Genomic DNA, 27,162 nt, shown 5'->3' with positions numbered 1-27,162 from the left:
TTTGGGGCCAGCTGTCAACCCCAAATTCCCTCTCACCATTTCTCCCCAAAGGCCTACAAGGTCTCTTGTGCAAACGAGGTCGTTGGGCCTGTCCTCCTGTTGTGAAGTTCAGGGTACTTTTCGGACACTGTCCACCCCAGACTTTTCCTACTTTACTCACCTGTCCATTTCCTTAAATCACCAGTTGCATTTTTGATAACTATAGCAAATAATATCTGTATTATTCCAATTAAGTAAGGTACTTCATGTTTAAGTATCCAGAATTTACTATGTTCCCTAGAGCCTTTGCTAAGGGCTTTATATAGATTATGGCATGGAATCCACACAACCTCCCTATGAGGTGGGTACCATAACTTATATCCCCACTTTTCTGGGGGAGCTAAGGAATAGAGATATTAACAAGCTTGTCCAATGTTCTGGCCCCTTCAGAAAGTTGAGCAAGTTATAACCTCTCTGTGGCTCATCTGTAAATGGGATGAAGAGTTAAAATACCCACCTGGTGAGGTTGCTATGAGAATTGAACGAGCTGGTGTGTGTCGAGGGCTTGGAACAGAACCTGGCCTGTGCAAGTCTGCTAAATAATAAATGAACGTCTAAATGGCGGAGCTGGATGTGGCCCAAGCGCTTCGATTCCAGGGCATCCGTTCGCAACCACTCTCCATTTCCTTGTTGATCGTGTCCTGTTCTGTTTCTTCTAAAAGCTTTGGCAGAGCCTTTGACTCCCACTTTGAAAACAGCTGTAGAAGGTGATCAGTTCTCGGTGACCCACGAGTTTCTCTTCCTGAGAAGCACATGGCGGCACTTGGTGAGTTTGGGGCCAGGCACCACTCCGAGCACTTTACACGCATTAACTCACATAGTCCCCACGCAGCCTTAGGAGGCAGGTACCGCTACCCCAGGTTACAGATGAGGAAACTAAGGCACAGACCAGCCTGACTGTGCTGTCTTACCTGTCCTCCACCCAAGCCCTCCCTCGGGGCTTAGAGCAGGACCCCTAGGACAGTAATCCAGGGACTCGGTGGGAAGGCGTTTTACACGGTCCTGCCTTTTCTGCGTTGGTCCACGACCAAGTCCCCGACTGGACCTCAGGTTTCAAAAACAGCAGCAGCTTGACTTCCATGGGTATATCAGACCCTCCTAGTCTGACCATTTCTAGGGCCCAATCATCATGGTTTGCCCAGGAATGTCCCAGTTTTAAAGCCAAGAGACCTGTGTTATGAGAAGTCTCTCAGCCCCGAGCACACCAGGGCAGTGGTCACCCTCCCCACTGCACAAGCCTGCGGCCATTTTCTGATCAGGTAAGGTTTTGTTCCTGGTGCTTCGTACTCCTCACATCTTCTCGTTTATCTCCACAGAATAATCTGTCCTCTCCAAGTGACCCTTCAAATCATTTACATTGAATAATAACTGCATCACATTTCATTTCATTTTATGTTTATTGTTGACACTATTGCAGATGTCCCCATCCCCCCCCCCTTTGCCTGCCTCCACCCAACTCCCAGCCCCCCTCCCTCTCTCCACCACCGCACTGTTGTCCGCATCTGTGGGTTATGCATGCACGCCCTTTGGCTAATCTGCATCAGATTCTAAACCACAGAGCATACTGAACATTATTAGGGGGCCTTACTTTCCTCACAAAAGAGATCTCTCGGGTTTACTTACCTAACACACAGGGATGGGGCATAACTAGCCAAGTCCACAGTTTCCTCTCTGCCCTTCACCGATGACCCGTGAAACTATTACTTTCCCTTCGCATTTTCATTTCCCCCAAACACATCTCCTAATGGTTTCCTTCCAGCCAAATGCAAGCAGCACAATAACGAGACCTAGACTTGGCACTGGGGAGACAGCATGCGTGGAAGAAAGAGTGCGGACTTTGAAGGCAGAAAGATGCGGGTGTGAATCCCATCTCTGACATGTCATTTTGTGTAAGTCACTTAACCTTTCTGAACACCGCCTGTAGAAAGATACCCTGAGATCGGTGCTGATGTGTGTGCAGTGACTTGCACGGAGGGGGATGTGACAGGCACTAAATGACTGATGAAAGAGGCCACGGTTCAAGTGCCGATGGACTGGCAGGACCCCGACCCTAAGCGAGAGGTGCAGTTTCCAGAGACCCTGGGTGGCTGATGCAAGCCTGATGTGGCCTGTTAGTCACCTTCTTCTCCTCTGACTCCAGTGTCCCCGCCTCAGGGAAGTCTTACTACAATATAACTCATAGGATCCTATTCTCCTTCGTCATGTTGCTTTCAGAATATGAACTCAAAATTTACTTGAGAAATTACTTAATCTCTATAATTTCCCACCTGCCCATAAACTCACTAATGGAGGGACCATGTCTGCCTTGTTCACTGTTGCAACTTCAGCAGCCAAATTAGTGTCCTGCACACCGGAGGCATTCAGTAAATACTTGTTGGAGGAAATCAATCAATCCAAGGACCATCGCAGGTTTGTGTGTGTTACTAGGGGAAGACAGAGGTGTCCTGTAAGGAAGCTTAGGCAGTGGCACACCACTAGATGGAGCTAATGCCCTGCATGTAAACCATCCAGGGGGCTTCTCACAGGGACTCAATTTCCAATAGGAGGCAATTCTGCCCATATTGTGACATCTATTCCTTAGTGAGCACCTGGGTAGGCAATTTACAATGCACTTTCTACACTTTCTGTAGTTCTTACAATAAGCACAGGAGAGATGATCCCATTTTACAGATGAAGAAATAAATTCCTAGTAAGTTTAAGTAACTTTTCTAAGGAATACACAACTCGTGGACAGTGCGTACAGCTCTGAACCTGGCTCTGCTGGCCTCCAAGCTAGTGCTCTTTCCCGCAGACCCTGTGCTGCCCCTTTGGTGGGTGATGCAGCCAATGAACATGCTTCTTGCTGTGGCAGGTCCCTTCACCAACCCCCCTCCACAGCCGAGTGGGGTTTTTTTCTTTCCATTTGATTTTTGTGTGGGTTTCGTGTGTACAGCTTATTGGTTAGACAAGCATACGCTTTGCATAGTGTCCCCCTCGACTATCACATACGCACTCAGAACTCTCCACCCAGCTGTAGATTTCTAAAAAGTCAACGCACAGGGGAGGGGCAACGAGAGAATAGACTTAATGGGTCTGAGCCTAGGCATTTCAGTCCTGAGCTCACTGTTCAGCTAGGTTGTGGCATTTGGAGGACAAAATAATCCTCGATTAATCAGTCACTCTATAATAGCTCTCCACTCAGCACCCGTGTGCACACACAGGGCTGAGCACACAGAGGTGGGCTCACGACCTGGTTGGGGACATAAGACATATACCCATGGGACATCACGATACATGCAGTACCTAAGTGCCTCGTGAATTGTAGACATAAATACAAGAGCACTAGAACTTGAATGGCCAGAAAGATTCCGACTGGGGTGGTCGCTGATCTGAAAACACCCTTAGGGAGGTGGCAGGGAAACCGGCACCTTTCTGCTAAAGGTGTGGACCAAGTACCAGTGGCATGAACACCGCCTGACGGCTTGTTAGAAATGCAGAATCCTGGGCCTCATCTCAGACCTCGTGGACCGGAATCTACATTTAAACGAGACGCCCAGGTGATTCACACACATGAAAGACTTCTGGAGACAAGTATTTGTATCCATATGTGCCTTAAAATAAAATAATACTCTAACTAAAACATCCTTTAATTTCACTGTTTAGTTATAACTTTGGATTTTGATTTGATTTTTAAAGGATAGTACTAAACACTCTAAACTTCTGCCATTTATCTCTACAAGAACCTATGGAGATTCTTAACAGTTAAATTTTCTGTGCTCTGGAAGGAAAGGTCTTATCCAAAGCAACTTTGCATGTATTTATGCAATGGGAATCATTCTTCAAAACACTAGGCCTTGAAAAATAGTATTTTTGAATCACTGAAGTAAGTTTACCTTGTGTTCAATATGGTTTGGTCCATTGTAATTCTTTGCAAACTGCTCGTACACATAGAGTTCACGATGGAACCAGGATTGAGTGTCCTAACATTGATCCCCACCTCCCCACACTGTCCTCCCCCCGACATTCTAGGGAAATGAAAGTTAGAATGTGGAATCCATGAAAACGCTGTTGGAGAGAGCCATATACTTAGACACCAGCGTCATCAGTAAAACTTGATTGACAATCTCAGGAAGAAGTTCACGGTGGCCCTATGTCTAGTTCCCACTTCTCTCATCCACTCACGGAAGTTGAGGCCATTCAGAAAGGTGGCACAGTGAAAAGACACGGGCACCAGAAAACTGAGGGAGGAAGCACAGGCTCAGGTCTGACACGTGGCCACTGTGTGGTCTCCCTTCAGGTCCCATCTGTAAACCCGAGAGTTGACAGGAGACAGTTGCCAAGGTTCCTTCCTGGCCCAGCAGTACACGGGCCCGGTTAACTAGGGGTTAGAGCATGGGGAGTCGGTCACCAAACCCAGATGATATACTTCCGCTATATATGGCCCACACTGCCCTTACTTCCATAAACATTGAGAGGGCTGGTTTTCATAACAATTTACCTCCATGAAGTCATTTATAAACAATTCTGTAAAGTGACAGTATCACATACTGGCACCTGCAAAACTCTGTATCCTTTGCTTCCGTTCTTCCTCCAGGCTGCGGTGCCAAGAGCCGTCCTGATCTGGAGGGGCAGCTGGGTTCTCGGGCTGCCCGTCGGGCTGCGAGAACAGAAGGTGCTGACGGGGGCGGGAGGGAAAGCGAGCCCTCCTTCCGCTTAGTACTCTGCAGCCGCCCTGCACAAACTTCTGCAAATATTTTGTGATGTTGCAAGGTGTTAGGAGAAGTGAAGAGCAAGCTGTGATTCAGCTGGTATGAAGACTTTGCAAACAAAAAGAGTGATCTGTTTGGCAGCAAACTATTATTTCTGCCAGAGCCCACAGACTGGAATATGGAAAGAAATATTTATGTGAGACTTTGCTGCCGTCATACATACTGAATTTTCCAACTAAGACCAATTTGAAATGAACTGGCCCAACAGGCCATAACTGTGGACGTCCAAGCCCTGGGCACTGTGTACCTTGGGGGATCTGGAACCCCATGTGCAAGCTCTGACTGCCAACTGGATGAAAAATTTGCTCATTCATACAATGAGTGGTGAAGGAGTGATAATGACTGAGAACGAGAAAGTGCCTGACTTCTCAAATGTGCAAAAAATGTTGTGCTGAAGAAATTAACTTACACGTTACTGAATGTATCTTAGCTGTTTGTTAGGTAGTTTCTGAATCAGCTCATACTAAAAGTAGAGTTAATATCATGCTTGAGTTTAAGAAAAAAAAATTTTGTACGTCCACAGTGTTCACACTTGTCATCATTTCACTTCGTTCTTAGCTTAGGGACTATGCATACCTTCCCGTCGGCCCGTCAGAGGGAAGGTCTCCCCCTCATTATCCATTCTGCTTTCAGGGCATATGTTGGATAGTGTGTTACTACTCAGTTTCTAGAAACTTAAAGCCAGTTAGGAAGATGTTTAAGTGGCTAGTTGAGCTCTGCTCCTCTATGAGAAGGTCATCCTGGAATAATAGGTATAAGCAGTGGATACATTTTCTCAGTCCACAAACTGATATAAAGAAATATAACCTAATTTTTATTTCAAGCTTTCATTTCTTTGCATAGTCAGAAACTTGATCTCGGTGAACTTGATTTCAGCCTCCCCCTCCCCTAAGGCTGTGTCTGGTTTCTGGGAGGGGCTAATGAGGTGCAGTGGGGGAGGGGATGTGGATGGAGAGGAATCTGGTCCTTAAGGGCATCATTCCACCCTGGTATTTATCAACCCATCCTTCACCCTGTTTGCATGACCGCTTCAGGTCCTGGATTGCCTCCCTTTCTCCAGTGTCCTCTTGGGCATGGGAAACCTGCTTCCGTGCCTCACTGGGGCATGGAAAACTTTGCAAGCCTTCAAAGGCGGCTTGAGTGGGGACCTAACCACACACCCCTTTCTTCTCTGAGGTCTTGTAACCTTTCTGGGGCTCTACTGAGGATGCCAGAAATGCATGTTCTCGATTCCTAGACTCCACAAACACGTCTGGGATGCACCGCTTCCCAGGTGAGCCCGTGGGGTGGTGCACAGGACCTAGCAACACCTCTGCCCTGCTATCTTCTTGTGAATTTACTTCATTCCCCCTCCTCCCCAGGAACAGGGAACTTCTTCTACTCTAATAATCTTTTCTCCCAAACATTTTGTCTGTGCTGCTCATTTTTTCTCCTTCACCGTCTCTGCCTCCTCCTCCTCCTCCTTTCTCCTCAGGGCAGCTTCTGAAATAAAAAGCCAGGAAGGCAATCTTACTCCTCTGTCTCTTGCTATCATACCCTCCCCTGAGACAAGAAGCACGAAATAGGTTAGTGCCTGAAAGAGGCGAAGGAAGGGGGAGGGTAAACATGGGGGGGAGTCCACTGATATTATATATAATTCATACGCAAATTAATGTGGATATCATGACTGCAAAAGAGGTCAGACTAAAGTCAAATCAGACACTGAGCAAAAAGGGAGCTATTACAAAATAATTAAAATAAGGTCTCCCAGCACTGGGACAGTTTTCCTACACGCTCTCCACACTTTTTGCAGTTGGGCATCCGGAGAGAAGTGACTTTTAGACACAATGCTGATATAAAGGCATCTTTTCCAAGGACTGGGTGAGTGCTGCAGGCTCCACCCCTGAAACATGGAGGCTCTTCAGCAAGTCAGACGGGGGGTATGGAGAGGGGAAGGTGGGGACCAGAAGGGGAGGCCGCTGCACACAGCCGGCCACCACCTCGAGGCTCTCCTCTCACACAGGTCCTCTCTGGAACTTCCCTGTCGCTGGGGCTGTTCAAAAGTCACCTGCCTCTACCTCCAAAGTTTCTGCTCCCCCTTTCCTGCCTCCCCACCCCCAGCAGATCTCAAGTCCCCTCATTCATTCGCTCATTCTTTCATCCAGAACCACTGAATTTCCAGGTGGGGATCTGTACTAGGGAACGAGTAACCCTATCTGGTCTTGGTGAGCCTTTAGAGTCTCATTAAACACAAAAAGACCATCTCTGGATTTCAAGACCTTGCCCTTCGGTTGGGGGAAGGAGGAGCCTGTGCAACCGCAGGTGAAGGAACGGTGATGCTGGAGAACGTGCAGGTGGCCCTGGGACGCTACGCCTTGAGGTGACAGACAAGGCTTCCTGGGAAGGACAAGGAGGAGCAGGTGGAACCTGAGACAAGAAACCCCGGGACTCCAGGGCAGGACAAGCTCCCAGAGGCCAGGAAAGCTACAGGCCAGATACTCCTAAGTGGGAGGGGGTCAGGGAGCAGCCGATGTGGCTCCACACCAGCCCCAAGTTTCCCGTGACAATGATGGCTGTACGTTTCACACTTGGTGATTACGAACACACACTTTTCTCAAAGAGCTATCTGCTGCATGTCTAAGCCATAAGTTCCTATTTCCATGTTTCTCAGCCTGTGCTATTTGAATTGGAGGCCTAGGGAGGGACCCTGGTGGAGGGTCCTTCACCATGCAAAACCAGAGTCTCTCCCCCTTGCCTGTTGGAGAGAGAGACAGATGACTTACAAAGTCCTATATTCCAAGCAAAGAAGAGTTTGTGGGCAAAACCACACAGGAGACACCAGAGTGCTAGCTAAATCAGAGCTTTTGCAAGCAATGTACTTTTATCATTAAACTCTTGCCAAAAGCTCCCAATGGGCTGCCTTAGCTGAGTATGCTGACCTAGTAGGGGGGAAGCTCCTTGAAAATTCGAGTTTGTTGCAAATAATCCCCAAAGAAACCAAATTAACATTTCTTTTATTTTCAAAAAAGATAGTGCAAGAAAGTAGGAGGCCTTTGGGCCCACTAAATCATGAAGGAGGATTATGTTTCTCCTCCTGTGAAGAGTGAAAATTGACACCGGGGAACCTCAACCACATCGCTGAAAGGCCAACTCCACCACGCCGTGGAAGCGCATCAAAGGTGCATTTGGAGGAAGGCCCCAACATTCCAGGTCGGACAGGCTATAAATCACTTGCTGTCATTCTTGAGTGGACACAGCAAGAAGGCATAATCCTTGGGCAAATAAGCAGAACAAACTAAAGTCATTTGGGTTAAACTGGAAGCAATCATCTAGGTCAAATTACTTAGGGTTCTAGTTATCTATATAGAATAATGTAGGCTTTAGCTTGAGCCAGTAAGACAACCTTTAGAGACATCTGTGTGACTTCTTGCCCTAAATTTAGTCCACTAAGTGATTAAGGAATTAGGAACCAATAAAAATAGCCTGGGCAAACACTGTGCCACTGCCGTGCAGACGCTGTCTTTTACATCAACCCAAGTTTTTTCCAAAAATGCTGATCATTTCTAGAACTATCTAGAACATGGGTCAGCAAACTTTTTCTTCAAGGGCCAGGTGGTAAATATTTCAGGCTTTGCAACTCTGCCATTATACACAAAAGCAACCATATACCATCTGTTCATGAATGGCCATGACTGTGCGTTGAAATACTTTACATATAAAAATAGGCGAGTGAACTCTGGGCCATTGTTTGCTGACCCTTCAACAATTGCATAGGCGTAGAAAAACTGTAGGTTTTTTGGGAAATACTGAGTTCCCTGGAGTTCCACAGCAGACCAGTTTGCGGGCTGTGTGGTGAGGGTGCACCGATCCACTGGCGAAGAAACTGTCCTTTATCTATAAACATTACAAAGGAGGGCTGGACAAGGACTGGCTGGTGCTGTTGGAGAGGCCAGCTGACTCACAGGCTGCAGTCAGGGGGAGCTGTTAGGTCGAGGTACCAACTACTAATGGAGGTGGGAAAAGCACATTGTGCCAGCCTCACAGACTTCACACACTGACCTGTCCCTGCCATTGGCTTTGGGAGGCAGCATGGGGGCTCCATATCTGATACCCGACCGATGGAAAGACTGTACCCCAGCTGTGCCAGCTTCCTTTCTAATTCAGATTCATGACAACAATTTCCTTGGGGATTGGCCAGGTCAGCTGTCCTGCCACATTCAAGGTCGCTGCTGAATGGACATCACTGTGTGACCACTACTCCCTCCTCAACCCAACCTCTGACACAGCTGGCCACTCAGGTGACTTGGACCCTGACTTGAAAGGTGGAGCTGGGCCGTAATTTTCCTTCAGGAATTTAAACTAAAGTACTAGAGGGAAGATGCGGTGGGTGGCAGAGATGTAGCCGGAAAGCTCATGTGGCCTCGGGGTTTGAAGAGCCCCTTGCAGGCTGGGTAGGGATGTGCTCCCTGAGAAAGCAGGAGGAAAAGAGAGAGAGTTCCAGGGCCACTCCAGGGCCGTGACCCGAGGAGGCCGCCGGTCTCCAGGGATTGTTCTGTTCCAGCGACACTTCTCTGTGGACTTAGAACAGCCTCCCCTTCTCTTTTCTTGCATCATTTTGACAGGGTTTGTTCTCAATCATTAGACCACGTGGTGCTTTGCTGGGCACACTTCTTGCTACAACCATCATTTTATTTGAAGTGTTTTTGACCTGTCATCCAGATACAAGGTTCCATGGGTTCAGCTGTCATCTACTAAACCCCTAACACAGCTGGTGGTAACAAATACAATCATGTTTTCCTTGTCAGTGATTTTACCTTCCGTCCTGTCTGCTCCCATCCCTCCTGCTGTGAGCTAGTACTTGACCACTTCTACCTGGGTTTCGGCCAAGTCTCCTAGGAAGCTCTTTTGCCTCCGTTCGTTCCCCACTGTTGTTCATCTGTTGTCTGAGCCGTTGGGTTCATTTCTGTAAAGCCTACGTTCATCAAGTCACTTCTCAGATGTAAAGTCCATAATGCTTTTCTATTTCCTCCTGGATCCAAACTGAGCTCTTCAAACCAGCATTTTAGGCTTCCTAATCTGAGCCCACCTCACCAATTTATTGTATTCAGATCTCTCATGACCCTTCAACAAGAACTTCGATTTCGACCAGGTTAACCTCCCACAGCCTCTATTAATATCTCACTCTTTGTTCTTCCCTGTCTGTTTATTTTTGTGCCCAGTAAGTCTCCTCCTCCCTCAGTCAAAATATAATTATAATATGGTCTATAAGAAAGAGTGCGGCAAAAAGCAAATGAAGGCAGTGTCTGTCCCTGTCCTCCTGACCATCCACATTCCAAACAGTCAGTGTCTGGTGACATTAGAAACACGACAACTGTCACCAATACTTGAAATCAAAGCTCCTGGGTACAAAGAACAGAACAAAACTCACACCTAATTGTTGTCCTTCTCATCCTCCCCACATAAAACTACCTTGAAGGTATTTTGGGGGGTTGCCATATGTCCTACTGATAAATAGAGTGAAAGAGAATACCAAAGGAACCAAATTTTCGTGAGGTAGCGCACACACAGACAAACGCTATTTGTCTGGGCACCCTTGAAAGACCAAGTTGTAAAATGACATTACATAAAAATAAAAACTAAAGTCAGTATGCACCCCAGAGTCCTCCAAAGACTCGAGGGTTGGCGGCACCGCAGGAAGTGGGGTGAACTGAGCTGCTGAGTTAAGGGAGACTGGTGAAATGAAGGCTGTTTGAGGACTCCTGGATTTCTCCCTTCCCTGCACTGCACGCCCCTGGGGGACTGCCCCTCCCACACCTTGGCCAAAGTCTGCAGAGGCTCAGGCTCCAAAGACAGGGAAACAGATGGCTTCTGGATGGGAGGAACACCAGGCACCAGGTGCGTGAAGAACTCAATACAGGAAGGACACTTCATCCTGCAGGCGAGAGAAGTTAGAGGACCTTTTGGTGGAGAGCATGATCGTCTCAGAAGGAACTGTCCAAAGACACTGACCTCGAGAGCGCCCTCACACACCACCCTGACAGACCGTCCTGCATGGGTGAGTCCCAACGGGCAGCGTAAGGCGACGTCTGGAGACATTTCCGATCGTCACAAACCTCGGGGGGAGTGCTACTGGCACCTAGTGGGTGGAGGCCAGAGGTGCTGTTAAATATCCTGCACTGCCCGAGAAGAGTCTCCTGCAACAAGGAACTGCCAGGTCCAAAAGCCGGAAGTGCCACCACTGCTAGACTCCGCCCAGTGGCCCCACTCTATGAAGCGCAAGCAGAAAACTAAGTGTGACCAGACATCTGAAGAAAACGTCTAACAAGGAAGACAGAGATCCAGACAAACAGATAAAACCAATGAGGAGGAAAAGCAGTCTGCAGGAAGGAGAAAACTCTAAGGAACTATGATTTTCGCTTACGACCACGAGGCAATGCACCTTTGTGCTCTGAACAACTGGGAAAGGGGACAACGGCGAGAAAACCGTCCCCTGATACCGGACAACAGGCAGAGCAGGACTGCCCTTCACATCCGAGTCCTGGACTTGACTTTCGGGTATAGGGATCCAGGTTGAACTTGCTGAAGAATTTCCCTGCTGACTTACAATGCCACCTGCGTCCTGCACATGTTCATCCACCCCGGCCTCTCTGTTTCTGTCGTGTTAGGAGCCATACTGTCTTAACACTTCAGTTTTACAATGAACATACACTTAGTACAGCAAATCCTTCCATCTGGTTATTCTTCAAAAGCGCCTTTGGTCCTTCGCTCTTCCATATAAATTTTACGATCAGCTTGTTGAACTCTAGCTTGTTCAATAAAACTTAATAACTTTCTATATAAAGGACTTGGACACCTATTACATTCTTATTAGTTTTTAATTACACAGCGTATATGCTTATATTTTCTGTTTTTGCTGTTATGCAGAAATTCATTTTACTTTTATGTATTGATCTTCGTTGTATTCTTTGTATTAAATTGGATAAACTGGGTTTATTCATCCTAAAAGTTTGCTGTGGATTCTTTTTGAATCCACAAAATACTAGAATACCGCAAACAACGCCAGTTCTGTTTCTTCCTTCTGATCTCTCCACCTTCTCCACCTTTCGTCTTGTTCGACTACACAGGCCGGGATCTCCGTGTGTTGAACAGAAGTGGTAAGAGTGGGCATGGGTGTTGCGTTACCAATTTTAAGTCCAATGCACGCAACACTTGATACATTTGCTTCGGGCTTTTTGATGTTACGCTTCACTAGGTTAAGGAGTTTCTATTTGAGTTTACTAACAGTTTTTATTATGATTGGTTGTTGGATTTTGTAAAAAATGGTCATAATTTTTTCCCACTCACTTGTTAATGTAGGTGTTAAATTAATAGCTTTTTCTTATGTTAGCCAATCTTGCATTCCTGGGACTAATCCACATTGGTCACAAAATAATATTACTAACTATTATGCATTGTTGGCTTCATTTTCTAATATTTCCATCTTTGCTCCCAATTGATGATGCCTTGTAACTTTCCTTCACACCTGCCTGGTTTGGGCAACGTTAAACTAGTCTTATTAACTGAGCTGAGGAATATTCTCATGTTTTCTATTGTTTGAAAAAGTTTGTGTAAGTTTGGAAGCAGTTGTTAATCAATTGTGGTATAACTCACCTATAAAACCATCTCAATCTGGTGTTTCTTTAACCCCTGATGAAATTTACTTAATGATTATAGGTCCTTTCAGATTTTTAATTTCTTCTTGAGTCAATTTTAAACCCTATTATTTTTATAGGAAACTATTTCAGCTAATATTTTCCAACTATATTGGCGTAAGATTGTTCAAAATAGTCTTTATAAAAATCTTTTTGCTGCATCTTTAATTACATTCCATCACTTGTATCTAAAATGGGCTATACCTAACTTTTTACCAGTTGCTAGAGGTTTTAAAATTTTACTGGTTTTTAAAAGCACTGACTTTTTGCTCTGTTGAGCTTTATTTCTTCTATGTGTCTTTGTTTTATGTGATTCATTTACGATCTTTTTATTAATTCATTTTTCCTACAATCTTTGGACTTGCTTTTCTAACAAGTTCAATTATTAGCTCAATAATGTCAGACTTTTTTTTTTCCTATACAGCATAAGCATTTAAAGCTATCTACTTCCTTTTAAATTCTACTTTAGCTGTATCCCACAAGTTTTGCTAAAATAGTTTCATTATTATTTGACCCTATCTTCTAATTTCACATTTTTTTATTATTTAGAAGAGTGTTTAAAATATCCAAATGTAGTTTAAAAAATATATCTTTCTGCTGTTGATTACTAGCCTAATTGTGCAGTGTACAGAGATTCACTTTTCAGATAGCACATTCCTAAAAATTGTTGAGTTATGTCATGGCTCAGTACATGATGACTTTTCTGTAAATGGTCCCTGTGTGCTTAAGAAAAACGTGTATCGTTCGGTTTTATATACAAGGGTGGGCAAAAGTAGGTTTACAGTTGTTCTTACAGGAAAAACAATTATTAACTAAAACAAGGATAAATTTGTACACTCACAACTATAAATCTACTTGCACCCACCCCTGTATGTTAGCAACTGCAGACAAACATTGATTATACAAAATGATATCAAACTTGTGCAGTCAATAAGAACTAAAGTCTAAAAACCAGAATAGGTATTTGCCACTTTGGGGAACTCCCCATTCTCACACGCTCTGTCTTCCTTTGGGGCTCACCCATTCCACCTGATGCGCTCTTCGGAAATGTCCTCCAGTGAGCATCTGTTGGCTATAAACTCGTTTGCGTTCCTAAAAAGGCCTACTTCGTTTCTGACTTTTAAAAGATTATGAGACATATTTAAATATATGTACTGGAACTTTGGGGGGTAGTACGTGAGACCCTTTTCCTCTACCTTTCATGTCTCAGTTCCTATCTCATATATTTTTTAAATCTGTGGATCTTTGTGCTGCAGCCTCTGGAGAGATTTTTCATTGTCTCCCCCGGTCTTCCCAGGACTAAGGCCAAGATACAAGAGTGCCCCTAGCGTCTTCGTGTGTATGTGGGCGCTCTGCTCTACACTTTAAGTGTCCCATATTCTTTAAATACAACATACTACACAAGACAAAGAGGCTAAGAAACTGTGCCACATTAAAGGGTCATGACGAAGTAACATAGGACCCTGGACCAGTAGTGTAACAGAAAAAAAACTGAACAAATGAAATTGGAAGAGGGACTGTAGATGAGGGTATTGTAATCAACACTAAGTTCCTGAATTTGACAGCTGTACTTAGTATGTTTGTTCTTACAAAGTACAGATATAGTGTCAAAAGGTAAAGGGTATGATGTCTGCAGTATACTCTCAAATGGGTTAAGGAAGAAAGTAGAACAAGCAATAGAAAATTATAAGCAAATATTAGATGCATTAAAAAAGAAGGCAGAGTGCAGAACAACATACGACATCTGTCCAGAAGGTAACCAGCTACGTAATATGAAAATCAGAGAGATCTACTGAAGAAGATACAAGAAACACTGTATACAGGACAGTGATTCCTCAGTCCCCTTCAAAATAGGCACCTTGGAACCTCACAGTTCTCCCAATCGCCATCAGCCGCCCTGTCATATTTTCCAGAATTTCATCAATGGTATGAAACCTCTTCCCTTTCAAAGGTGATTTTAGTTTGGGGAAAAGCCAGATGTCACAGGGTGCCAGATCTGGGCCCTAAGGGAGCTGAGTTAAGAGGGAAAAACCGAGAAAGAACACCATTGCCACCTAGTGGAGAAACGTCCCATTACCACACCTAAATGAGACCCACCATGACACCCCTTCTCACTCCTCCTCATTTGGTCAATGAATCCTGTCAAATCTTCTATCAGGTCTTTCCAAATCTCCCTTCATCGCCATTCTCCTAGTACCACCTTAGTCTTGTTCCTAGTTTCTGGTTCTGCTAGAATTGTTTTTAGTTTTGCTAAAATTGTTGCTTTTGAATCAGCCTCTCTTTAGTCGCTATTCTTTCAATTTATTTTCCTTGTTACTATCGTCACACGCGACTTTATAATTTTACATTGATTTGATGGGTGACCTATCAATTACTTGCTTGTAAGTTTTAGAACCGGTAACGGCAGTCCGAGTAAGGATGGGCACAAAGTCGAGGCCGAATATTTGTTAGACGGATTGACTACAGTACTGAGCACCACTTGTTCATTTACCAGATTTATCTGGGAGGGAGCAGAATGCACAGAAGCTTCCGGGTTTTTTCTGTAACAACAGACAATGAATGACATTCGCGTGTGTTATTCCCCTGTGAGCTTACCTACATTTTTTAAAACTTAGAATTATTTTTAATTATGAAATACATGATCAACATAAAAAACGAGTAATTATGTTGATGATGTTGAGAACCGAGGTTCTTCCCGTGGAGGAAGGTACAAATATGGAATGGGGAAAGGCAAGAAGAACCACTGAGGCTGGACTGGAACTGGAGCTATCAGTAAAACTTGTCATTTTTAATATATATATTTTCTTGCTCTTTCTGTTGAAGAGGCCTAGAGGCAATGACATCCCCGCAGGCCCAGGTCTGAGAGTCCAAACACAAGTCTCCACTAAAAGAAACTTCGTAGAAATATGGCTGATTCCAGGGCTGGGTGGGAAAAGAATAAAACAGTAAAATGAACTTGGAACACTTGTGCTGGAAAATAAGAAATTTCTCAAAAAATGGTAAGAATGTCCCAAAAAGAGCCAGGGGACAGCTTGAAAGGTCTCCCACTGGGAGACCATCAAATGGTCTCCCAAATCTGGGACCATTTGACAGCAAAACAAATGAGTAACAGGCTGACAAAAATAGGAACCCATGAGCTCATACTCCATCAGTGATAAAAAGAAAAAGCTCTTCCTTACAACACAATGCCAACTAGCAAGTGTGCAAGGAATGATATGATTGGAAAACCACCACCTGGCAACCAGCAGAGTAACAACCAATTCAGCCAAGGAACATCGCTGTATGCTAAATCAGGGTGTGAATGTTTGCTAAGAAATACAATATTCTCAGTCTCAAAGTATCGCCCCACAAAATGCTTCATATAATAGAAATAAAGAAAAAGAAACATCTTTTTCTCAGGGGAGATCTAGCAGATGCCACTTAAAACAAGTGACTTAAGTTCACGCCTTGAAACGGGACAGCCAACACCAGGACGAGGCACTGAGAAGGGACACACCACTTCTAGGACATTTCTGCCAAAGACGCGTAAGCTCAATCCAACCATTAAGCAAAGCAAATTAAAAAACAAACAAACTAAGATTAAGAGAGATTCTATAAGATAACTGGCCTACAGGTTTCGTGACTTTGACATTTTGAAAGGCACCAAAGAACTATTCTAGGAGACTAAGGCTTGGCAGCTGAATACAGTGTGTTATCCCGAATCTGATCCTGACCCGTTCTTATTTTTATATTTTACTACAAAGACCGTTAGTGCTATGGTTATGTTAGGAAATACCTTTGTTCTTAGGAAACACACAAGTATTTGAGGTAAAGAGCCATCATATCTGTTACATGCAAATGGTTACAAAAAAAGCATTTACTGTCCTGGTGGTGTGGCTCAGTGGACTGGGCACCAGCCTACAAACCAAAGGGTCACTGGTTCGATTCCCAGTCTAAGGCACCTACCTGGGTTGCAGGCCAGGTCCCCAGTTGGGGACATGTGAAAGGCAACCACACATTGATGTTTTTCTCCCTCTCTTTCTCCCTCCCTTTCCCTCTCTCTAAAAAAATAAATAAACAAAATATTTTTTAAAAAGCATTTATTCTATATTGATAAAGGGAAACTGCTTCCTTAGAGCAGAATGACAACTAATAAAATCACAATTTTGTAAACACCACAGTAAATTTTTTTCCAGATAATCATCAAAGGGTGCTAATCTACGAGGGGCAGGTTTGATGAGAAAAAGAATGTTGACATGGTCTCAAAAATTTCTCTTCACAAATTAAGCCCTAATTGCAAAGGAAAGACAATAATTACAGTGACTGGCAACATCTTACCCAAGTGATCGAAGTGAACTTCCCCTGAAGGTACAAAGGGATGCTCTGTGAGTGTGGATGCAACACTGTGGGACGCATCTCTCACAGCACTTCAACCCACACCGCGTAACCTGACTTTAAACAGAAAGAAACACGGGAAAAACCCACAGCGAGGGATGTTCCATGCCTTAACTGTCCTGTATTCATCAAACACATCAATACTACAAAACACAAAGAGAAGCTAAAGAGCTTCTAAAGAAGCGATGATAAAGTAACCTATGACCCTGGATAAGATATTGTAACAGAAAAAAAACTGAACAACAAAAAAAATTATAAGGAGTGTAGACAAAAGTGTTATCAGTGTTAACCTGCTGACTTTGACAACCGTACTTGGCACGCTCGTTCTTGCAAAGCACCCACAGTGCTGGCGGTGACAGGTATGATGCTTGCAAGGCGCTCTCAGACGGGTCAAGGAGAAACATTTGACGAGGGATAGAAAATGGTAAAGCAAATGTGAGAAACATTTTTAAAAAGCCAAAGTGCAGAACAATTTCTAGGACACTAAAATCATTAGTACTCCCCTGTCCCTCCAGCTAAGAAAACGTGGGAGCTAAAAAGTATTTGGTGGTTGGCATGAGGCTATAAAGAATTAAGTCTCTTCTTCCCAACCCTCAGTTCCAGTCCCCAGGGGGAAAACAGTATTAACAGCTTTCAGACACTTCCCACCAATACACCCGAACTTCTGCATACACAGTACATGGAGCTGTACTGTACACACGGTACATGGAATACACAGTACTGCATACACAGTACATGGAACTTCTGCATACACAGTACACGGAATTCGTGTGTCATTCTGATGGCTACACAGTCTCGTCAGTGTACTGAAGAAGCGTTCTACTGATAGCCACATTGTCTCTTACCATTTACAAGTTTGACATTTTAAAAATTATCTTATTTCATCATTTTCACAGTTACCTTAAAACTGTGCTCGGCCATAGTTCTGTCATCTTTCATGTTATAGTTTCTGTTTACATGCCTTCCTTTTAAAAATATTTTCTGTTCCTGTTTTGTCTGGGATTTTCCTTCTCATGTAATAAATTCTATTCCATACGTGGCAGTCATATCACTATTTCAACAATATGAAGATTTATAATACTTACGTTCTGTTCTGAGGTTTAACACGAATGCAAGTCTTCATAGAAGACCCTGAGTCTGGCCCCAGGATCATTTAAGGAAGGAGGCTACTCGAGGCCTAAGTATGAAAGCGAGTGGTGGAAGTCTGGGCTCCAGGTAACACCTGAGAAATACACCTTTCCCGAAGCTGGCCACCCAACTGTTAACGTATCTGGCCCACTCTCTAACTGGGTCCTATTATGAGTCCCTTTTGTTGATTTTAACTAATAGTCCTAAATTGTTTAAAGCATGAGAAGATACTTCCTGTCTTCACAGCTACTATTTACTATATTTGGCATTATCCTAGAGATCTTTCTGGATATTAATACCAATGTATCCCAGAAACACCATTTTTAAAAACTTATAATCAGTTAAAACTTTATTTTTCATAATTTTAAAATAAAAATGCAGTATCTATTATTATGTACATCACGTCATCTATTCTACACATTTGATAATGGTATTTATACATACTGAACTTGACATTAGGGAATGCTTTCTTGGTCTCCCTTAGTAGGCTGCAGATTTCCAAAGCAGAAGTCCTGAGCCTCTGACGGTAGTAAAACAAAAATTTTTCTTTGAGGATATATACATATATTTTAAGAATCAAAGTGTTTGCTTGGTTCTATTTATTTTTGGTTGGGGGTGGGGGGAGAGAATTAAAGAAGCTTCATTTTTGCTTCCAAGAGCTTTCCCAAAGAGTGGTAATTCATTTCCGTCGTATGGAAATTCCATTTCCATCATAACAAACACTGTTCTCTTGGTTTTCATAATAGTGTGATTTCAAGGTCATGTGTTTCCCTGAAATCCAGTGTATGCACTTGGATATGTATGTGGTGTCTCTTGTGTTCTTATTCTCATATGAAAGGTATTATTAGCACTATCAGTTCAAGAACAAATTTTTAAAAATCATATATACAACTTCTGTGTTTGATTTAGGTCTGGACTAAGGAACCATTCAGCCATAATGGTCTCAGATTCTTAAATACCCTGTGAGGCTGCAATTAATTAAGGTGCTGCTGATTCTAAGAACTGGGCAACCAACAAGGGAATGAGCGACCGAAGAGCGTAAGTCTGGATGCCAAGTTCTGAGCAAACCATGTAAGTAAGGTAGAGGGAGAAGACAGAATATATGAATAATGTTAAATAAAAAGTGCACAGAGAACTGGGTCAATATTTTTTGTTGTTAAATTTGCCACTTATTCTGCTTTAATCAGATGCACGCAAGGCGGACTAATTAAACTGCTGCTACTCATCACTTCTTGAGAGCAAAAAAATGAATACTAATCAAATTCCCTGGTTTTAACTTAATTGTCTTAAAACATGTTATTTTGTAACTTGAACATCTATGATATGCCTTGAAAATTTAAAGCAGAAAACGAAATCCGATAGAAAGCCAGAAACTTCATGAATACATCTAGACAGACGTTTGCTTGTAGTTTTTCGTGTCCAGAACCTTTTTCCCACACATCGCGCAGATGCCTGGAACAAAAGAGCGGGTGTGAGAGTCAGATCGCCAACACCAGCTAATGTCTAACACCGATGAACACCTAGTACCGGTGGTTTGGCTAATTTAAGTCAATCCTGAAGGTAAAAACAATTTTACAGTATCAGAAAAGAGAAAAAGAAAAGATATAGTTTTAATGATGAATAAGTTCTATTTTGCCTTAGAAAAAAATAGCATTTGATTATAACAGAATTTATAAAGGCTATTCCTTTGCTATATTATCCAAATCAGTACCAAGTAAAAGAGAGTTGATATGAATAGAAAAAGAGTATTCAACTTACCCTTTTTGTAGGCGCAGCCCTGGCAGTAATGAGAACCTGGCTGGTGCACCGAACTTTTACATATTCTGCAAGTGGAGAATTTATTCTTTCCATATGGATCAAACCTAGATTTTTAAAAGAAAGAAAAATGTAAATACCATAGAAACACTCTTAGACAACCTCAACTGAGCAACAGATGGGACTAGCCCATGCTCTCCGTCCCCCCACCGCGCTCTACAACTGACCGGCACANAGTAAAAGAGAGTTGATATGAATAGAAAAAGAGTATTCAACTTACCCTTTTTGTAGGCGCAGCCCTGGCAGTAATGAGAACCTGGCTGGTGCACCGAACTTTTACATATTCTGCAAGTGGAGAATTTATTCTTTCCATATGGATCAAACCTAGATTTTTAAAAGAAAAATGTAAATACCATAGAAACACTCTTAGACAACCTCAACTGAGCAACAGATGGGACTAACCCATGCTCTCCGTCCCCCCACCGCGCTCTACAACTGACCGGCACAGCGCTCTCCCGGCAGCCACACTGCAAAGCGCCTGCGCTTCAGCCCCTTCCACGCGAGCCGCATGCTTATAAAGAGCCAGGTGTGCTTAATCCCAGCCCTGTTTAGAGCCAGGGTATTTGTGAATCTGTCTGATACAACACTATGGAAGCTGATGAAACAGGGGCACAAAAAGAGTGGCTGAGTCTATTAAAACTGCCTGAGGATGACTAGTTCAGTGTGAATCATTAGAACTGCCACTGATTTAGGTGTGGGTAAGACAACGGTTAAAATTGAGGAAAAGTCAAAAGTGGGAGGATTTGGCACTTTGCAACTATCAGTCCATTTTTTAAAAGGTTTTATTTATTTCTTTATTTCAGACAAAGGGGAAGAGAGAGAGAAAGAGAGGGAGAGAAACATCAATGTGTGCTTGCCTCTCATGTGACCCTACTGGGGACCTGGCCCACAACACAGGCATGAGACCTGACTGGGAATCAAACCAGTGACCCTTCGGGTCGCAGGCCAGTGCTCAATCCACTGAACCACACCAGCCAGGGTGCAACTGTTGGCTCTTGCTCCGCTTTAAAGACACTGGAAAAATACATTCTTGTTATGAATTCTATGAGGAAAATGATGAAGAACTCATACTCAAAAGGCTTCGTCTCAGTATCAAATAACCAGTGAATGTATGTACAGTTATGTGTTTTAATTTAAACTAAAACAAAGTATGTGTTTTTTAAAGACTGCCTACTTTTACTGATGTCTTTTATTAATTCATCTAATTTCTCAGATTAAAAGGATCGTACAATATAAAAATGTCACCTTATAGTGACTAAAGTGCAAAGTAACTTTAGAGGAAATACTTTCCCTTAAATGGCAATTACTGTTTCTAACAACACTCATATACTGAAGACCAACACTTTCTTCTCTTCGGGTACACAGCACAACAGTTCACTCCCAGAGGTTAATTCTTCCAGACCCCAAAGAACGTCACTTTCCGCCCTACAAGGGCGTATTCTTCTTCTCAACACACACCATTGTTTCAACCTGTATGCTGGAGACTGCTTTTTCTTAAAACTGTATTTTATCATTCTAAGATGTACATTTTAGTATCTCTGCAACCTTACAAGTATTAATTGGTGGAGGTTTTTTTTTCTTAAAGTAATGATGCGTCTCATAAATGATGGTATCTTAGATTCAATACAATACAGCAGTACGCTTTCCAAAGTGAAGTATTTCTAGAATCCAAAAGTAACAACTACTTTTTAATGCTATTAGAGTAAATTTGGGAGCATAAAGGAACTAGAAATATCTAAATTCTACAATCTGTAAAAATAACAACTCAGTCAAAAATAACTGAATGGTCTCAAAAGATACCAGTCAGTCAACAATGCATAATATGACACTATCCATCACTAAAAAGATTAAGTCTATTTGCTACTTATGTGCCAGGTACTGGAAAGAGTAAAAGCTTTATTTTTACTATTACTTCTAATCCTTGGGTTGATGTTATCAAACAGGTATTTGTTTCCTGAGTGCCTACTACACACCTGTGCTGCTTTACATACCGAAGATAAACCTGAGAGGCAGAGCCTCTGCCTTCATCGAGCTGACCTTCTCTCGAGGAGACGGATGGTAAGCAATGACACAAACACACTTCTCAGAGAGTCACGACATCTTGTAGAGGAAATTCAAACAGGACACCATGGCAGACATGAGGCGAACGAGGGAAGACATTAGTTTAGAAGCTGGGTACAGGCCCTCTCTGAGACGGCAACATTTCAGCTGAGACCCGCTCTGAGGGCTGAGCTCTAGAAGAGGGGGCAGTAGGCACACACCTCCTCCAGACCGGGCTGGCCTCTGCCACAGGGGATGCCACAACAGCAAGTCAGAGAGGTGAGGGGCCGCATCTCGGAGGACCTTGTAACAACATAGTAGAGTGCTTGGAATTTATTCAACGTAAAAAGAAAACCTGTGGAGGTTTTGAGCAAAGAGGTTACATGCCATTTAAACTTAACTATATGGGGAGAGAGGAAGCAGGGAGATAGAAAGTTACTAAGGTACCCAAGTTAGAAATAACAGTGGTTTGGAACATGGTAATAGCAATGCCATGGACAAAAGCAGGTGGATTCAGGTTACACTTTGGTAGCAGGACCGAAGGGCTTGCTGATGAGTGTGGGAGGAGGGAAAGGAGGGAACCAGTGAGGAATGCTAGCTTTTAGGCTTGCACAACTGGATAGGACAGCAGAGCAGTGATGAGAAGACTATGATTAGAAGACTGAAAGAAAAGAGGTTACCTGTTAGACAGCCAACTGGGTAAGTCAAGTAGACAGTTCAACGTAGGTTTGGAGCTCAGAAGTCAGGACTAGAGACACACATTTAGGAGTAATTAACAGACAGTTTGAACTTAAAGCCATTGGACCAAAATCAACCGAGGAGAAACTACAAATTTATAAATAGAAAAAAACAAAAGTCTGGGACTGAGTCCAGAAGCACTTGATTGAGAAGGAACAGCCAGTGAGTTGGGCGGAAAGAAGAATGTGATGTCCCAGAGCCAAAAGAATAAAGGGTTCCAAAAATAAAGAGTTCTTAAAAGGTTCAGTAAGGTAAAAATAAAGTAGGAGACAGCAGTTTTACAGGTCACGTGAGGTCCTGACAAGAGCAGTGTCAGGGGTGTGGGTAGGACAAAGGCCTGACTGCAACAACCGATGGAGAGAATGGAACTGAAGGACGCCGAGAAAGCACCGAGGTAGGTTTTAAAAACTGCTGCTGGGAAGGGAAACAAGGAAATGGGGTGGCGGCTGCAAGGGGTCATGGGATTTGTAAAAGTGCCTATAATGAAATGGTGTAATTGTTTTTAAGGGGGCAGATATTTTTATTCCCACTCTCAGATGAAAAAGTAAAGTTCAGGAAAGTTAAGAAACTAGCTTAACTTGTGTTAAGGTCACAAAGGCAGATAGTGACAGAATCTAGATTCGAATTAAAATCTGACTCCAGAACTCACGCTATTTTATTTTCTGTTACCTCTGAGTTGAAGGATAATTAAGAACTAGAAAGCCCTGGCCCTGGCTGGTGTGGCTCGGTTGGAGCATCATTGCATAACCAAAGGGTTTCAGGTTTGATTCCCAGTCAGGGCACATGCCAAGGATGCAGGTTTAATCCCTGCACCAAACATGTACAATCCCTGGTACAGATCCATATAAGAGGCAGTCAATGATGCTTCTCTCTCACACTGATGTTTCTCTCTCTCCCTTCCTTTCTCTCTAAAAGCAATAGAAAAATGCTCCCTGGTGTTTAAAAAAAGAAAGAGAACTAGAAAAAATAAGTCATATTTTCTAGTGTAACTATAAAAAGAAAGTAACCCTAATATTTTCATATGCTGATACAGTGAGGAAGAACAGGGTGAAACCAGAAGGTTATAACAGGTAGCTTGTTTTTGCATGCCAGGAACTACCTAACTATATCATCACAATAGAATGGTGCACACCAAACTCCCATCAGTGTGCTTCATGTTAGAAGGAGTGGTGATTTAACGTATTACTGCTCTGTAGTTGCTCCTGTACCTACCTTGCTTTTTTTGAGGTCAAAGCTTTATTTTCATTCAGCTTTCTTCCACCACTTTCTATATTAAAACAAACACGTATTTGTTAGGTATTTTCAGCTATTTGTTAGTTATTTCTACATATTTCACACTAAACAATTACTTAAAAAGTTCATTTTTTGACCTCCTACAAATACACTAGCCTGTATCAAAAATTTCAGAAATCCTCATTTAGTAACCAGGTTCTCAGGACATTGCTTAATAAGAAAACAATTATTTATTAGAAAAACAATGAAAATTAGATAAAACAATCATTTTATTTCTCAGACCCAAAGCAGGACTTTAGCTTTGGGTCTACACTCAATTTATCCACTGTAAAATCTAGAAACCACAACGCTGATACCAAAAAGCTCGAATACAGTGAAAGTGTTCCTTTTCTTTCCCTTTGACGTCTGCACTGTATTTAATGACTAGGAAGAGGATATTGGCTAGTTTGTCATAAATTACCCTACAGAAAAACGATTAAGGAGGTGAAAACATTTAAATGATTTAAGAATATAAAAATCAGGCGAGGAGAGGGAGATTAGATACCAAGTGTAATTAAGCTGAATCAAATCAATTACTAGGATATACTGATTGCTTGAAAAATCATTTAATTATTTTACTATTTCCTGCCTACCAACATGTAACTAAGAAAACTAAGTAAGATACTAAATTGTTAGGAGATTTAATGTAATTTAATCTGTAATGAAATATTTTGTATACATAACATTTCATTTCACAAATAATCTAAACATTAAAACATTATTCACAGGAAGTATCTGATCCAACTTCTGTGTTCTAAAAGGAAAAATACCTGTGGTATTCCTTGCACCATCTTTCCATGTATCTGGAGTGATAACAGTACCAAGTTTCTTTTCACCTGTTATAACAAGATAGTAAAAGTAAGGGGAATTAGTATTTACTATCTAATAAATGTCCTATATTGAGCCTAAAGTTCACAATAGTATCAACAGTCATATTATAGTAAGAGCCTATTAATGCTCGGGTTGGGGCCAGTGAACTGAGACTTAAGATATTAATTGTGGGAAATGGATAACTGACTCTCAGCAAAGTTTGTAGTATAACAGACTTATAATAGACTTCCTCTGTATACTTTTAAAAAATTGGGTAAACAAATCTGGTAAATCTATTCGTTCCATAAATACTTACTGCGCATCTATACACCATTTATACGATGTATAAACCACTGTACAAAATACAGAGAAAAAGAAACTTGATTCATTAGATGAAGTTCTAACTTACAAGGAGCTTTCTGATTTCTCTAGCAGTAGTCCTTAACTTGGGTTTTGTAGGTGGACCTTAGGAAACATGCGAATTACATGAAATTGTACACAAACCTTTTGCATATTCCTTTTTTTTAATAGATTCTGGTGAGAGTCTATAGCTTCCATCAGATTTTCAAAGGATTTAGAGAACCAAAAAAAAAAAGTTGAGAACTATTCAACTAAAATGTAAGCTAGAGCCCTGGCTGGTATGGCTCAGTGGTTTAAGCACTGAACTATGAACCAGATTGTCGCCAGTTCAATTCCCAATCTAGGGGAATCTGTATTGCAGGCCAGGTCCCCAGTGGGGGATACACAGGAGGCAACCACACATTGAGGTTTCTCTCTCTCTTTCTTCCTTTCTCCCTTCCTCTCTGTGTAAAAATAACATCTTAAAACAAAATGTAAACTAGAAAATAAAAACTGAGAATTTTTATTTTCTCAATAAAAGTTTCACGCTAAAATAAATTGAGAGCTAACATACTAGGAGAAATTCCACGAAGGAACAACCTTGGCTAGAAAAACCCAGGAAAGCTCCGTGGAAAAGGCAATAGAGAGGATATGCAGCAATGGGACTGTGAAGAATGAGGAGGAAAGGGGATGAAGACAAACTGAAAAAAGGACACATCTCAAGGAAAGGCATGGAAAGCTCAGGGTACACACGGACATGCAAGATAGTTTGGTTTGGCCAAAGTGTAAATAAGACGATGGTTCATGAAAATTAAGTTGGAAAGATAAGCTGAGGTCTTATTGTGGAGTGTGATTCTAAATGAGAGGCTCCAAATATAGAAATCCCAAAGTATTTCCTGCACACTGAGAATTTATTTAAGTGACTTGCCTATGACCATTCATTTGCTTAATATAAGATCTGTGATTCAAACTTACGGGTGTCTGCGTTCAAAGTTTTATCTATTGGAAGGTACATAAACAAAATAAATTATGTTAACTAGACAGTAATCAAGATAAGAGGACTTGAACCTCGTCCCGGAAGAGCCAGGTATGTCTAGCCTGCTGAAAAAGAGGCATGGGCAGACAACAGGTATTTTAAAACATATAGCCAGTTTCTGAGGTCAAAAAACCATAAGATACCTCCTATATTGGCATTAAAATCACGGGATGGCACCCTGGTTGGTGTGGCTCAGTGGTGCAGCCAGGTCCCCAGTTGGGAGCGGAAGAGAGGCAACCCGTTTCTCTCCGTCTCTTTTCCCTCCCTCCCCATCTCTCTAAAAATAAATTAAAAAATATTTTTAAAAAATCGCTGGACGTACAGGAAGGAGAGCCTCTTCTAGTAGGCATTCATGAAAAAAGCGCTGAAAACATTGGGAGGGACACTAATTTCAGGTTGTCAGGATGCCCAGTAAACCTTAAATTTCATAATTGTTTTTTCCGGAAAGAATGTCCTAAAAGTAAGTGCTCCGGGACAAAGCACTCCTTACAGTAGTAAGGGGCAGCAAACTGAACCGAGTCACAAATACTGCATGGGGTATACTTATACAAAAAATTATTCCTTGTTTACCTGAAATTCAAATTTAACTGGGTGTCGGTAATTTTATTTGCTTAAATCTGGCAAAGTCAGAAGTGACTTTTAAGATCTATTCCAAACTTAAGGGTCTGTGGGTTGAGGAAGCCGGTCAAAAAGTTGTATGGGTTGAGATCCGCGATCGGGGGGAAGCAACGCAAACAGACACAGATGTGAAAAACCTGAGACCACCAAGAATACAAAACATACAGCAATATGTTTTGGGGAGGGGCAGGAATGGTCCAAGGACAAGGTAGGAGGACAGAGGCTACAACCAGAGACCCGCGGCCGAAACTTAAAAAAGGGGGTGGGGGCAAAGTTTCCAGGGAACTCCAGTTAGGTTCTCCTACTCTCCTCCCACAGAAGTGGCCCCTTAACTCACATTTTTCGCACACCATCCTTTAACGACGATTCCCTTAGCAGCAGTAGCACCAGCAACTTCAAAACATGAATACAGCCAAAGAAAGACTCCCCTTCCGGGTTACAAAAACCCACTTCCGGTCTCTCACTCCGCCCCGCCTATCCTACACCTGGAAAGCCAAGGGAAGAAAGAACCAGAGCAGAAAGGCGGGGCTGCTTC

The 27,162-nt window shown here is 42.6% G+C and overlaps 1 protein-coding gene across 1 annotated transcript; it reads right to left on the bottom strand.

Moving 5' to 3' along the window:
* Window positions 1-17,416: 17,416 nt before the first annotated feature.
* CRIPT (CXXC repeat containing interactor of PDZ3 domain) lies at window positions 17,417-27,088 on the bottom strand. Its single transcript, XM_037066529.1, has 5 exons — window positions 26,965-27,088; window positions 24,595-24,660; window positions 23,765-23,819; window positions 19,995-20,098; window positions 17,417-19,411 (listed from the first exon to the last, which is right to left on the bottom strand). The coding sequence occupies exons 1-5, from the start codon at window positions 26,978-26,980 to the stop codon at window positions 19,347-19,349; spliced, it is 306 nt and encodes a 101-aa protein (XP_036922424.1). The 5' UTR covers window positions 26,981-27,088; the 3' UTR covers window positions 17,417-19,346.
* Between the last annotated feature and the right edge of the window lie 74 nt (window positions 27,089-27,162).

This window comes from Sturnira hondurensis, unplaced genomic scaffold (assembly GCF_014824575.4).
Source record: "Sturnira hondurensis isolate 20B ecotype Veracruz unplaced genomic scaffold, ASM1482457v3 Scaffold0016663, whole genome shotgun sequence".
NCBI lineage: Eukaryota > Metazoa > Chordata > Mammalia > Chiroptera > Phyllostomidae > Sturnira > Sturnira hondurensis.
The sequence above is the reverse complement of the archived record's forward strand: the minus strand, read 5'-3'. Positions and strand labels throughout refer to the sequence as shown.